Genomic DNA, 14,251 nt, shown 5'->3' on the forward strand with positions numbered 1-14,251 from the left:
ACATTATGCATATGAGAGAAAATATGGTATTTGTCTCTTTTTCTTTATGAGCTTGGATACTTTTACTTTACCTGATAATCTCAGTTCTATCTCTGTCCCTCTAAACGATATAATCTCATTCTTCCGTATGGCTGACTAGACTCCCACTCATTATATACGTATTTTCCTTATTGTGCTAATGGGCCTCTAGTGTGGTTCTACATCTTGGCTACTCTGAACAGTGCAGTAATGAACATGGATGTGTGACAATCTCTACAGGTTTATGCCCAGGTGTGCCACATGTGCAAACATGGCATGTTTGTTTGTAGGATGTCCTACACTGGTTTCCATAGGGCCTATAGTGCCTTACACTCAAAGCAATAGTGTACAGGAGGTCCAGATCCCACAATCCTCATCAGCTGCTGTTCTTTGCTGATGCTATGACTGTGGTAAAATGCAATCTTAATCGTATCTGTATATGGGCTCTCCCCAAGGAGGCTGCAGCACACACAGGGGACTATCCTACTGATGCTGGACCTCGCAGTACATGGTGAGGTGATTTGCTTGTGGTGGGTACTTAGAAGTCACTTGCACAAAGAGGATTAATTAGGTTGTGGAGGCTAGGCACTACTCAGCTGGCTTGTCCTCCAAGTTAATGTCTTGTGCCTCCTTACAAAGGGACTTATGTAGGACAGGTGCAGGTGTCTCACCACACATGAATTCATATTTGGAGGCACAACTAGAGGTGATGACTTTTCTACAGTCTTCATCATGTGCCCATGGCTACTATAACCTGGGTGCACTTTCTAGCCTTGTTGTCACTGGCATCCACATTCCTTCCATCCCTTAGGTTTGTGAGTCAACCATTGTTTGACCTACAAGCATCCACACCTGGCCTCCCTGAGAGCCCGTCATATGCTATGCTCGGCATGCTACCAGACATCATGGGCATTCAGAGTCACTAGACCCCAAAAGACTACAATCTCCTTAAGGAGATGAAGGCCCAGGTAAAGGAGGCTATCACAGGCTACCTCCTGTCTCATCTCCCCTGAACGTATGGCGTGATGGTTCACAGCCTGTCACCCATCCCTTTCTAGTTAATAATCAAGGATTGACTGTGTAGTGGGTGGTTTTTCACTGTTCTTGGTGCAGGAAGTGGAATTTACTGAAAGTGTTGCTTGCACCCAAACCCCTCCATGTGTAGAGAGGAAGACAGCTACATAGAAGCACCTGTCAGACCATTGGGCATTACTGCACTAGGAGCCTGAGAGATGGAGGACTCTGGTTCAATGCTGGGGTTTTGAGATTAGAAACTCAAGAGTTTGGATCCTCTGTTGCTGATGGCCTGAGAACCTGGTCCTGTTACTTAATCCCCTTTCTCCATCTATAAAATTATGATGCAACTGGGTGTTCTTCATGGAGCTGTCAGGGGGGCTAAAGCAAGACGACACCTATAAAACACTAGGCTGAGAGTCTCGGCAAACATAAGCCTTCTGTAATTTCTTTAGCGTTTTTTGTAAGCTAGCTGAACAGGATGACAACATTGTCACCAGTGGTAGAATCACAGAGAAAGGATACCTCATCCATTTGATTTTATTTACCTTGTGTGCAGAAGTTGAGTCAGTCAGTTAACCTTCCCAACCTTGGCTTGGGATAAATATTATCAAAATGCAGCAATGCTTCCATTCTGGGAAAGCATTTAAAAGGAGGTTTTCATATTAGCAGGCATAGTCAATTGCCCAGCAGGAGAAAAGGGCAGAGAAAACAAAGAGAAATAGATTTACTTATTAATGTGCGGCCCACCAAAACACTGAAGTTTATGGTGCATCTCCAGCAGTTAATTTGTACGTATGTCAGATGTAGGGTCATAGATAAGCGCATTGAATGTGGCAAATAAATCTAAAGCTGGAGTTCAAAATGACTCAGGACCCAGCAGTCTCAAATGCACCCTCCCCAGAGTTTCAGGGATAATTAATTAAAGTACCAAGAGTACATGTGATAGAGTGAAGGAAAGATGGGACAAGGCTGTGCAGAGTTAGACTACCATGGAATGCATCACAGAATCCCCATGCCTCAGTTTCCTCATCTGTAACTGTAGGTTCATAAGTGTAGACATTTCACAGAATAGCAAATAAGCTTTTTAAAGGATACTGTACAAACATAACTCCCAATTCTTCTAAAAATAGGTATTGTGCCTAGCATAGAGCCATCTGGGTACCAATTATGATAAAGTAGCCAGTTTTGCTTGAGCTGGAAAGAGACAACGAGTAGACATTTTTATAATTTCCCCCTGACAGGATAGAGGTGTAGAACAGGTTGAGAATTAAGCCTTCTTGACAGGAGGGAGCAGGAAGTAGCCTTTGCTGAATCCAATCCTTCCTTCAGGCAGCACAGAAGGTTCTAGTCAACAGCCTGGGACAGCCCACACTCACTGCGCAGCTGTCCTCCAGCCAGGCTCACCAGGCAGGAAGATCCACTTCGTTCTAGCATTCGAGGCCTGAAGCAGGGCATCTGTGGAAACCTTTGGCTCAGGAAGCACCCAGGTTTGCTTTAGTGTTCTACTGTGGCCATCTTTCAGGCCTTGATGATTCCGTTTGTGAAGGTGCATGTAGAATGAAATTCCCCAAGGACTTCATTGGAGCAGAGGACATGCTGAGGAAAAGAAAATCCTTGATGTTTCATACTGTTTTAAATATGCTTACCTGTGTGTGTTTGTCTTTGTGTGTGTGAGAGTGTATGTGTCTATGTATCTGTGTGTGTATGTGTGTGTGTTCATGTCTGTGTGTCTGTGTGAGTGATGTCTCCCTGAAGAATGTGTCGCTAGCCTTGATTAGAATAGACTCACTTATTTTGCCTGCTTTACTGGGCCAGGTTACTATTTTTAAAGTCTGAGAGATAAATTGGGGTTCAGCTGTGACCTCACTGCTTGCTGTGAGCCAAACTCCCAGTAAGAGGGCGGCACCTCTAATTATTTGAATTCCATCCAGTTATTCAGCTTCTGGGTCTCAGAAGCACCATGCTGCCCCTCAGTCTGAGTCATTTTACAGACCAATGGACAATACATCCTTGAGTAGCTTCAGAATGCCAGGCAAACTGAGCTAGTGTCTATTGGACAGCCCAGGTTATCCCTGTAGCCAGGGCTGGCCCAGCTGCACAGGCCTGAAATCCAGCCCCTGGGGAGGCTAGTACAGGAAAGCCTTCCTCATGCCAAAGGCCACCCTGGGCCACAAATAAATTCATTATCAGCTGGAGCAAATCAGTGCGAAACTCTGTATCAAGAGAAAAGTAGGGGGACAATGTGGGATCTAGTTCAGCGGTAGAATACTCACCCAGCTTGTGTGAAACCCTGGTTCGATCCCCAGCCCAGAAGAGACCAAGTGGAGAAGAGGAGGGGGAGGGGCAGGCCTTAGGGCAGGACATGCTTGGGGAGCAGCAGTGGCAATGTGGAGTCGGTCTCTGCTATATAAGCCACGAATCTCTCAAGAAAATGCACCAGACAAGCCAGGCCCAGCTGAAGTGAATGTCAGCCTGGGTATTGAGTGAGTTGGAGTAGCCATGCTTTGTAGGTGGTACTTGATAAGCATGTGTTGGGTGGATGGCACACTATAGAAATGTACTACTGTTACTACATTTTCCTATCTGGGGAATAGAAAGACAGCCAGTTTATTGGGGTCTCATTGTGGCCCAAGCCTGCGGCTATTACGACGACCATTACTATGAGGTGAACTTACTTTATGTTTGAGGGACCTCAAATACTGGGATGCTAGTTAGCTCGTCCCAAACCCTACAGTTTGTATGGGACTCAGCCAGGATTTAAGCAGGAATGTTCTGGTTCATTTTGTCAGGGCATCTTTGCTAGGACAGATTCCCTCATTCTTTGCTAGGACAGATTCTCTCATCCTGGGTCTTTACAAAGGTGCTGGGAACCGCAGGCGGAAGTTCCTGGTTGGATGTGTGTGGCTTGGCTGTCTTGTTGAAGCCTGTTTCTTTTTGTTCCGTCCCGCCCTACTCTGTATCCTCTCCTTGACATTCCTGTGGCCTGCTTCATGCTCTTCTGTCTCCAGGACACATGTTCTTCCTTACCATTACCCTGGTGATCACCTATGACACCTAGACTCTCTGTTCCTCTTAGTTCAGTTCATGGAATTTGCTTCATGAAGTACAACACTGAGGCTAACAGTCAGGTTTTTCACAGTTTTATGAGAGAAAGAATAAAAGCAACAGTAGGCACAGGGTAAAACATGAAACCCCATAATAGTCAAACAAACGAACGCCCATGAGGACTGAGAAGATAGCTCATCCTTTCAGCACGTACTATTCCAGGTTCATTTCCCAGCGCTTACACAGCGGTTCACAACCATCCTTAGCTCAGTTCCAACAGCTCCAACTCCCCCTCTGGCTTCTGTGCATGCCCAGTACCTATGCAGCAGACATACTGACATGCAGGCAAATCACTCATACACACAAGACAAAAATAAATTAATCTTTTTAAAGAATACTCACAAAATAATAATGACCAAATAGGCCAGAGAAAAGGCAAGAATCAATGCCCTGTGCAAAGTCAAGTAAGAACGGTGCCCTTGCTTTATACTCAACTCCAGATAGAGGACAGTCCTTGTCTTTATGTGAAATACCTGAGGAGTGAGTATTGCAGACCTTGAGAGTGTTCACTGCTGTATACATAAGTGCGGAAGGTGTTTCCTAATGGAGAAACACCTCTCGTCTATGTGTCTATCCCAAGGAAGTAATCAGAGGCAAGTTCTTTAAGTACCTTCTATCTAGCTCAGTTGCTATGATTGACTAATGGGTACATAAGCAACACTGTATTAGACACTGTAACACTAGTCCCTAAAACCAAATTTTAACAAATGCCTCACAGGATGGGAAATTGGTTACATAAAGCAAAAACAATCTGTAGATAAAAAACTGTTGTCCTGGCCCTGTAAAGGACCATATGCTTGATATTGTTTGTTCATTCAAAAATGTTTGTTCCGTGCCTCTATGCTAAGCTGTAAGGGGTAGACTATAAATGAACAGAGCCCCTGTGCCCAAGAGCTGAAAGAATACAAGAAAGGTTTCAAGTCGGCAACCAGGAGTGAGTCCATTAACCAGGTATCAATGGGCGTTGGATGCGTAATGCACAGCTTAGACTGAGCAGATGAGACGTGGTCTCTCTGAAGGTGACATTTAGGCCTGATGCCTGAAAAGACAGTGGAGAGTAAAGAAACATCGCCACCTGAAAAAAAAAAAAAACAGCGCAGGTGGCAGGCAGGCCAGAAGTAGCAATGTCAAGAGGTCTATTAAGGGAGCAGGTGAGAAGGAGGATGCTGTGAAGGCTCAGGGATGCACCTTGGAACTGTCCTGGGGGTGACATGTAGGAGTAGGGCAGGCACAAGAATAAATTAACAAAAAAAAAAAAGAAAGGAAAAAAACATGAAAAAGAAAAAAAGAGTAGGGCAGGCTCATTGCACATGGTGACAGGTCCACAACGTACTCTATTTGCACCTGCATGATGAATGGAGGTAGGGTCTCTGAGCATGACAACAGGTAAATAAGGAAACCACATCTGAGGGACCACTCTCCCATGGGAGCCAGGCCTGTTGCTTCACCCACATGCTGGATAAATCAGACTCTCTTCCGGGGCTGAGCCTTGGCTACCTGCAAACTGCAAGCAGGAAAGAACATCCTAGTCTTCTGTCTTGCAGAACTTCTCAGTCCTTTTTTCCACTTCTCCTGGGGAGCAGCTCCCATCTGTGCCTCATGGCTGCTGAAGTCCTTCTATAAGGCCAGGTGTTAGCCTTGTCTCACGTTCCAAAATTCCATGGTCCACAAAGCAGGTGTTCCAGGGCCAAGTCAAAAGGCTGGTCAATGCGTGCTGCTGTTTGCAGAGGACAGAGCAACAGTGGGAAACTCTGACTTCCTCAGGTGCTGACTGCAAGGCATTCTGGGAAGGTCCATGGCCCATGGCCACTTCAAGAGCATCTGCCTTGTATTCATCTCACCAGTTCATCAACACTTCCTGTCACTCTGGCAGCTCTGGGAGTGGGTAGGGATCACTGGGAGTGAGTATGACAGTCTATGCTGCTTTGGGTTAACCCTGCGTTTGCTCTTCATGGGGAGACAGGGAAGAGCTACCTGAGGTGTACCTGCCTAGACTGACTCTGACTTTCTCTCCACAGCTGGGGCACCCAAGGCGACTTCTCCACAACCCACGCGCTGCCAGCTGTTAAAGTAAAGCTATTCACAGAGAGCACTGGGGTCCTGGCCTTGGAAGACAAGGAGCTTGGGCGGGTGAGTGCTCCCTCCGGCAAGGGGCATGTGACAGAACACAGAGTGGATATCTGTGGTGCCTTTCCAGCCCCTTAGGGGCCTGCATTTGGGCTACATTGTTACCTGTGAGACCTTGAGTCAGTCTCTCCACCCTGCACCACAGTGGCTCCTCCATAAACTCTGGCTAAGGAGAGTGTGAGTCAGAAGACAGGCTGGGGAGACTCCACACCATCACACTGAAGTACTATTTATAACAAAGATGTGCAATGCTGCTGACTAGCTTAACGTGAAATTCATTGGTTTTTAACCATCTAACCTCCTGGCAACATTAAAATCAACATAATGAGGTAAAAGAGGAACAAAAAGACATTAATTTGCATTTTAAGAGAGACATTCAGAATATAAATAATTGAAATGTTCTGCTCACCCACGTGTGGAGAACATTATGTAAATGACAGGGCCAAGACTCCCTTTTTGGGGTATGCTGGGTGGCAGACCCACAAGCTGGGGTATCAGTGAACCAACTGACTGATCCATTAATCAACCTCAAGGAAAGCCCTCTTGCCTGCCCTGAAGATATGCCCACAGTGCCATGCTCTGAGATGTCACACCTAGGTGTGGATGAGGTCAACTGTAAACAGGTTTTTGTTTTGTTTTGTTTTGTTTTATGTCTGCCCATATCAGGCAGGAGCACTAGAGAGGCAGGCAGGCTGCAGGGTACTCCTGCCTTGAACATTCCACCCTAACCATTCGGTGGCAGCAGAGACCAGACCCAGGGAGGCTGTGATCAAAACAGTCTCAAAATAACTGAAAAATCCCTTAAAGGTAGCTCTTCTCCTTCTCCTCAGATTGTGGCTGCATTCTTCTGACATGACCACTACAGGTCCTGGAGATATCATCCCTGTCTCCTTAGATGAGCCGCTTGCTTACCTTGCTTCAGTGAGCCCATACACTCCATAGCATGGGCTGCCCTCTCCAGCAGGGTCCACACTAGTGCACCTCACCCACCTGGTCCAGGCATCGATGGCCAGTCTGCAGTGGCTGTGCTCATCAGCCTTATATCCCCCTTTCCAAGACTCCTGACAGCCTCCTGGGAACTCTGGAGGACCTGGCATAGTCATATCAGAAGAAAACAGAGCTGACCAGGGGCCTCAGGTGAGCTTCGCATGACCAAAGTCCTCGGGAAGTCACGTGCCAGTGAGAAGGCATGGTGGGAGAGAATAGACATTCTTCCCTCCAAAGCCAGTTTTATGCAGATAATTCTGCTTAGGGTGGTTAAACCAATGACCGCTGTGACTTCTCTGGTAAAAATGAGACAGACAGTTTCTGTGGTATTTGAGAAATTTGTGCAGACCTACTGAGTAGTGGAGAGCCCAGCGACCCCAGTTGCCAGCCAGTCGGGTGCTGTCCTGGGGGTGATATGAGACTCAGCCCTTCAGGGACTTGGCAAGAGTCCCCAAGGCAGAGCCCACAGGGATCAAGTAACACATCAGGAAAGGAATGCTGGCAGCCCACCAGTCATCTTCGTATCGCCTTGCCCCAGTGGAGAAATAAAGCAAGACTCTGCTGAGGTGATGGAGGCCTCAAGCTTGCTGCCGTCCACACAGGTTCTCGCTTCTAGGTGCCAGGACACATGCTTTTTCCTCCTTTACGCCTCAGAAGCTGTGCGTTTTACTCCTTAGCTCAGGCCAGCCTGGCTCTCTGCAGACTGACCTTGAGCTGCTGGTCCAGCGCCCTCTACAGGCCATAGCTCTGAAGGTGGCAGGGCCAGGACATCCTTTTCAAGTGCCACCATTCTGTACATCACATAGATAGTACACTGATGAGCTAATTCTAGTAGGCTGAGCAGAGCCCCCCCTCCAGAGTCCTGAGGTTATTGTCATCCCTTCAGCCATTAGTTTGTTCCATCTGTGGTATGTCTCATACACATACCATTTTAAAAACAAACATATCTTTTTGTGTGTTGTGGTTTTTGGTTTGGGTTTTTTGGGTTTATTTTGTTTTATTGTGACAGGTTTTATCTGTGTGGCCTTGGCTGTCCCGGACTCGCTTTGTAGACCAGGCTGGCCTTGAACTCACAGAGATCTGCCTGCCTCTGCCTCTTCAAGAGCTAGGATTATAGACGTGCACCACTGCATCTGGCTCAGATCTTTTTTTAATTTTTATGTACTCTAAATAATAATAATGATAATGATGATAATGATGATGATGATGATGATGATGATGATGATAATAATAATAATAATAATTAATAATAATTCCTTAAGGTAGAAGAACACCCAGGACATTGTTCATTCCAAGTTCCCGACCTCCAGAGTATCTTAGGGGAATGATTTACACATTTTTCCACAGTTCTACCCAAATGAACCCTCCATAAGTGAACAAAAGACTCAGAGAGATCATGATATATATGATTTAATATGAGTATATGTCCCTCTTTTAATAAAACAGGTACAAGATATACATATCCACATTGGTTGAATGACTGGTTTAAAAATTAGTTCATTGTAGCCCTTACTAACCTGTGTCCTTTTGCATGGCTGCATAGTATTCCATTGTGTATATAGGTTTGATTTAACAGATCTTCTAGTGGTGATTATTTAGGATAATTCATCTCTTTAAGTATAAACAATGCTTTACTGCATTGCCTTAACTATATTTATTTGCATGTACTTATATTCCTATAAGATAAATCTCCTGAAAACTATTTTGCTGATCAAAATTTGAATTTTGGCCAAGACTGCCAAATTTTCTACATGCTGTTTTATACTTGCACAAGCAGTGTGAGGATGCCTGTCCCCTACACCCTCGCTAACACAGCGAGGTTAACAAACGTATCCAATACATGCAATCTTTAACCTCCAACACTTAGACAGAGCACAGGCATAAAGTGCAGTGTGGGAAGCACACAGCAAGGGGGCGGACCCTCTGTGAAGTGGGGATGTCTTTCCTGGGGGATGTAAACAGATAGGGAGAGAGGAGTAGGCTCAGGCCAGAGATCAGGTCAGGCTACACAGTACCCATGCCTGGAGGAGAAGCCCTGATTGCTAGAGTGCAATCAGGTTATATCTGCCAGTCCATAGCCCCACATCAAAGCACAGCACATGTGACCTCCGCTAAGATGACAAAGTGCTCACACACCAGCCTGGTACACCCAGGTGAGATGACAGGTCAGCCTGGCTCCCACACAGTCAGAAAGGCCCTCATCCTCCCAAGGAACCATCCTGAGGATGGCAGGCTGCGGGTGGAGATGGAAGAATTGCTGGGACCCCACCTCTTCTACCCTGCAGAGGCCCCACCCGAGAGTGACTACAATCAAACTCAATAGAAGGCTTTGTGGAATGGCCAGTAACGATGTGGCTCTTTGCATTGTGAATGGACACCATATTGCCAATGGGAACTGCACCCAGGAGCCATATAGTAGAGGGCTGTTAATGAGCACTGGTGCACAGGGTGCTGGTCCTGCTTTGACTTTACCAAGCAAGCAGGAGCAGAAGGAAGCCAAGGACCTTCCTGACACTGGTCTGACCATTGTGCTATTTGCTGTGGGCCAGCATGCTCCCCCTGGCTCCCTCTCCCAACACACTGACTCCGGATACAGCATCTGCTGTGCTAGATGGACAGCTCCTTCTCTCTGTCTCCAAACAGGGGCAAAGATGCAGTTGGAGTTGTAAAACTCCACTGTAGAGACCAGTGAGATGGCTCAGCAGGCCAGGCAAAGGCACTTGCCACCAAGCCTGACCCCCTGAGTTCAAATATTAGGACTCACTTGGTAGGAGAGGAGAACTGACTTCTGTAGGGGTTTTTTCCCCTCTGACCTATGCATGTGCATGCACACACACACATACACACACACACACACACACACACACACACACACACACACACACACATACACACACATACTGTTGAATACAAGGCCACATATTCATGCACTAGCATAAATTAATATAATTTTAAACATGTTTCAAGGAATTCTGTGGAGCTGGAGAGATGGCTGAGAGCAAAAGCTCTCAGTACCAGCTTACAGATTTCACTAGGAAGTTGAGTCCTGGCAAACAGCAAGCAAATGCTGAGTTATGCCTGGCCTATTAGCATTATATCTTCAGGTAAAAGCCAGGTAAATGGTGAAGACAGGACGAGCTGTAAGTCAGAACTCCAGGCATGAGGTGATGGAGGCCCCACAACTTACCTGTACAGCACTCGTCCCTAAAGATAGCTGAGTACCTCCATGTCTAGCAAAGTGCCACTATCACTCAGCACGCTATGTATAAGGCTTGTGGTTTTGAGTGTGTACTAATATAAAAGCAAGAAATATAAAGTTCTATCTACGTGGTATTAACTGATAAAAACTAGTTTCTAGCAGGAGAGTGTGATGGAACCCATGGTGGCCTCCTAACGTTGCCTCCACCCTCCAAACCCTAGATATCTGAGGCAGCATGACCACAGCAAACTGTGTCTGACATGCTGCCAAGAACCATTTTTCAAAGCAAAGGCTGCTTCATGTTCTTTACTCCCAAAGCACAATGAGGATCTAGAAGAGGAAAATCCCATTCCAGGTATTACTGACTAATGACCACGTGAGGCCCTCCATAGGTCTTTTCCCCTGTCTAGGTCTCTTGTTTCTCACTCTTCTGTCTTCCCCAACAGGCTTTGAGTTTCTCTCCTCTTCTAATGGCAAAAAGGTCTAGGAAATAGAAAGGAGAAGAGGGACCTCAGAGCTGTCTGTGACAAGCATACATTTCTTGTGGAGCAGCTGTCATGGTTGATGAGGGATGGCCGTGTTCTCCTTCAGGTTACCCTAGGACTTGTGGATCTTACAAAAACCAACGCAGGATTACAAACTTGCCCTCCTGCTCCTACAAACTTAGCCAGTGAGAGAACGAAGGAGAAGAGAGGACATTTTTGTCTGTAGATATGTGTGCTCTGAGCCAGTCACGGTTAACAGAGGAGCCTCGGCAATGGAGCATGGGTTAGCTGTTGCACGCCTTCACGTCAAAGTGTTGAATCCAAAAAAAACCATGGCTGTGTGTTGCTTCTTCTACTTTCTGACAAAGGTGTATGACTTCTCGTTACAGGTTATTCTCCATCCCACTCCGAACAGCCCCAAACAATCTGAGTGGCACAAAATGACAGTCTCCAAAAACTGCCCAGATCAAGACCTCAAAATCAAACTTGCTGTCCGAATGGATAAACCTCAAAACATGAAGCACTCTGGGTAAGAATTTCTTTCCTGATTGGTGATACATGTGCACCCATTTCTAGAGACAAAAAAAATAAAATGGAACAGAAGAGGGTAACATATCTCTGGTAGACCACTTGCCTGGCATGTATATAGCTAAGTTTTGGATCCTTAGAAGTGCAGAGATGAATTAGGCAAAACACAAAGGGATTCAGAAAACTGTGTGGAAGAAGCGGGGAAGTGCCTGCGAGCAGCTATTAAAGTACATCGTGCTGACAGTTCCCACGAGCTCTTTCAACTGCAATCACTGAATTTTCATTTATACCATCAGGAGAGTAACTCCCTCTCTCTCTAAGAGGACTCCCAAAACAGTTAAAACTTGGCCGAGTGTGCTGGGGCTTGTGCTTTGGAGGTCTTCTAGGTTCTGTGTTCCTGCCAGATGCCTCCAGGTATCCCTCCCTCTCACCTGTGTGGACAGCCACCTTCCTGAGGTGTGAGCAAGTGCCTCAGTCAGGTCAAAAGCCCTGTCAGGTTGACTGAAGTAATAACTCCCCAAAGCTGAATATCCACAGCCTTCATTTTGTGAAGGTTTGCAGGAGTAGCCAGTTGAGTGACTTCAGGCAGAGCAGAAAGGCTAGGGAAATGTGGTTTCACTTTACAGAACAAAGCAATGATTTTTTTTTAACCAAAGGGGTTGTTGATGACTGGTTTCTGTGAAGCCACAGCCTGCTAAATTACCTTTTAAGATGTGATCCTTTGCAGAGGAGCACGGCCATATAATTTTGAAGAGGGAAGAGTCTAGACAACAGAGGAAACTGGGCTCTTTGTCAAATTCTGTGTAGGCACCATTTATCAACTGTCTGTTGTTATCCATGGCCTCCTAGTGACAAGAAAGCTTTCCTCTGCTCCCTTGAAAACTCAAGGCTTTGGATATGGGCTGGAGGTCTATGGAAGTGGGAAACCTGGTGACACGCAATAGTCAGCAATAGGGGCCAGTTGAAAAGAAGGCTGAAAGATGTCCAAATTAACTACCAGGATAGGAAGTGGACATCCTTGCAGACTAGCAGAGCCTACATCATATAGCCAGTGCCTGAAGCGATGCCCTCCAAAGCCTGCACACACCCTGGACACCAGTTCTTGAACATCACTCCTGCCTTAGGCTTGTAGAAGTTACATAGCATGTTGTTGAAACCAGGCTATTCCCAAAGCCAGAGGTGGGACTGAAGTGTGAGAGTGTGTGAAAAACAATACCAAATACTTACACATTTGGTCCCTACTCAGCCATCACCAGTGATTCCAGCCAACTTTTCCTCATTTTACTTGGTATTTTATCAAATGGATATGGCACAAGTTCAAAGTCAACCTGGGCTCTGTGCTAAGATTGAAAAGAAGGAGGAGGAGGAGGAGGAGGAGGAGGAGGAGGAGGAGGAAAGAAAAGAAGAAGAGGAGGAGGAGGAAGGGGAGGATGGGTTGAGGAAATGGCTGTATCAATACAGTGTTTGCTATGCAAGCAAGCATGACCACATCTTGAGAGAGAACTTAGCAGGTTGTGGCTCCAGAAACCAGTGCACATGGCAATGCTTGTCTGCAATCCCAACACTGGAAGGGCAGAGGTAGGTAGATTCCTGGAGCTCACTGCTCAGTCTAGTCAACTGGTTTAAAAGTCCATCGTGAAAAGCTGTCTCAAAAATAATGTGGAGAATGATTGAGGAAGATGCCACTTGCAAACACAGAGAGAGGGGAGCTGGGGGGCACGCAGGTGGTACCCGCACGCACACATGTGCGTACCAACACAAACATGTATAATACATGCATATACAGGGGCATGTTTCTGAGATCAGCTTTTCCTCCTCCCTTCCTCACTCCTGGTACATTTTTCAGAAATATGAAGAAAAAATTCCCCAATATCCCTTCTCCCTTCAAGCTTCATAGCACATGGTCTTAGTTTAAAGATAAAAGAGTTGAGGATTGGAAAGTTCCTGTAGTATTTGAGGAAATACCCTCCATCTTTAGCACAACACTGACTCATAAACAGTAAATAGCTAAGACAGGAACCAGAGTGTGAGTAAGCAGGATGGAGGAGGGAAACAGAAGAATGAAGGGGGGGCAACCAGAGCAAAGAAACGTGCAGAAGAACTGTCCTCGCATGACCTTTAAAACGTCTTTGGAGGAGTTAGTGTCTCAGCCTATGGGCTAGGCTTCTTTGAATCCCTCTCCAAACACTCTGTCCATCACCCACAAGCAGACACTTGACACGGTATTATTCTGTGCATTGGACAGACCCCAGTTTCCCACATTCTCCTCATTTGCTCTGTAGAGAGAGAGATCTGCACGATTTAGATTCAGGAACTTTCCTGTGGACTAACTGTGTGCTAGCATTCCGTAGGCCACCTTCACAGTGTGAATGATGGGAGAGATATTTATCTTATGTTTGCCACGTTCCCAAATGACTGCATCACTAGGCTGCCATTTGAAAATTATTCCTACCAAGAAATATACCAGGAGAGTCTAGATCAGCTTCAACGAGTGAACAAAAGGTACATTGATATCAAGTCAGACCCAGCATGTCCCAAATCAGGGCAAACAACCCTAGCTGCATAAGAAATGATTCAGGAAAACTAAAAGCATTTCTGGAGGGATCTGGGGGAGATGGCTTGTTTTGCATGGTAATTGTGCCAGTACAAAGACTTGAGCTCATTGCCATTGTCCACCTGATCAGGTTGGGTGTGGTGACACACAGTGGTAATCTCTGCACTGAGGAGGTAGGGACAGCAGGGTCTCTGGAACCTGGTGAGCTGCAAGCCAATGACAGCACATGAG

At 46.1% G+C, this 14,251-nt stretch overlaps 1 protein-coding gene across 11 annotated transcripts in view; it reads left to right on the forward strand.

The window, feature by feature from the left end:
- Nucleotides 1-14,251, forward strand: part of CADPS (calcium dependent secretion activator) — a 438,873-nt gene that overhangs the window by 255,312 nt on the left and 169,310 nt on the right. For all 11 annotated transcript variants that reach the window (XM_084795416.1, XM_084795414.1, XM_084795422.1 and 8 more), the window contains exons 7-8: nt 6,159-6,270; nt 11,328-11,467. In XM_084795416.1, the coding sequence (XP_084651542.1) occupies nt 6,159-6,270; nt 11,328-11,467 (252 nt within the window). The remainder of the gene's footprint in view (nt 1-6,158; nt 6,271-11,327; nt 11,468-14,251) is intronic.

Source organism: Acomys minous (assembly GCF_964271855.1).
Source record: "Acomys minous genome assembly, chromosome: 9".
In the NCBI taxonomy this organism is placed as follows: domain Eukaryota; kingdom Metazoa; phylum Chordata; class Mammalia; order Rodentia; family Muridae; genus Acomys; species Acomys minous.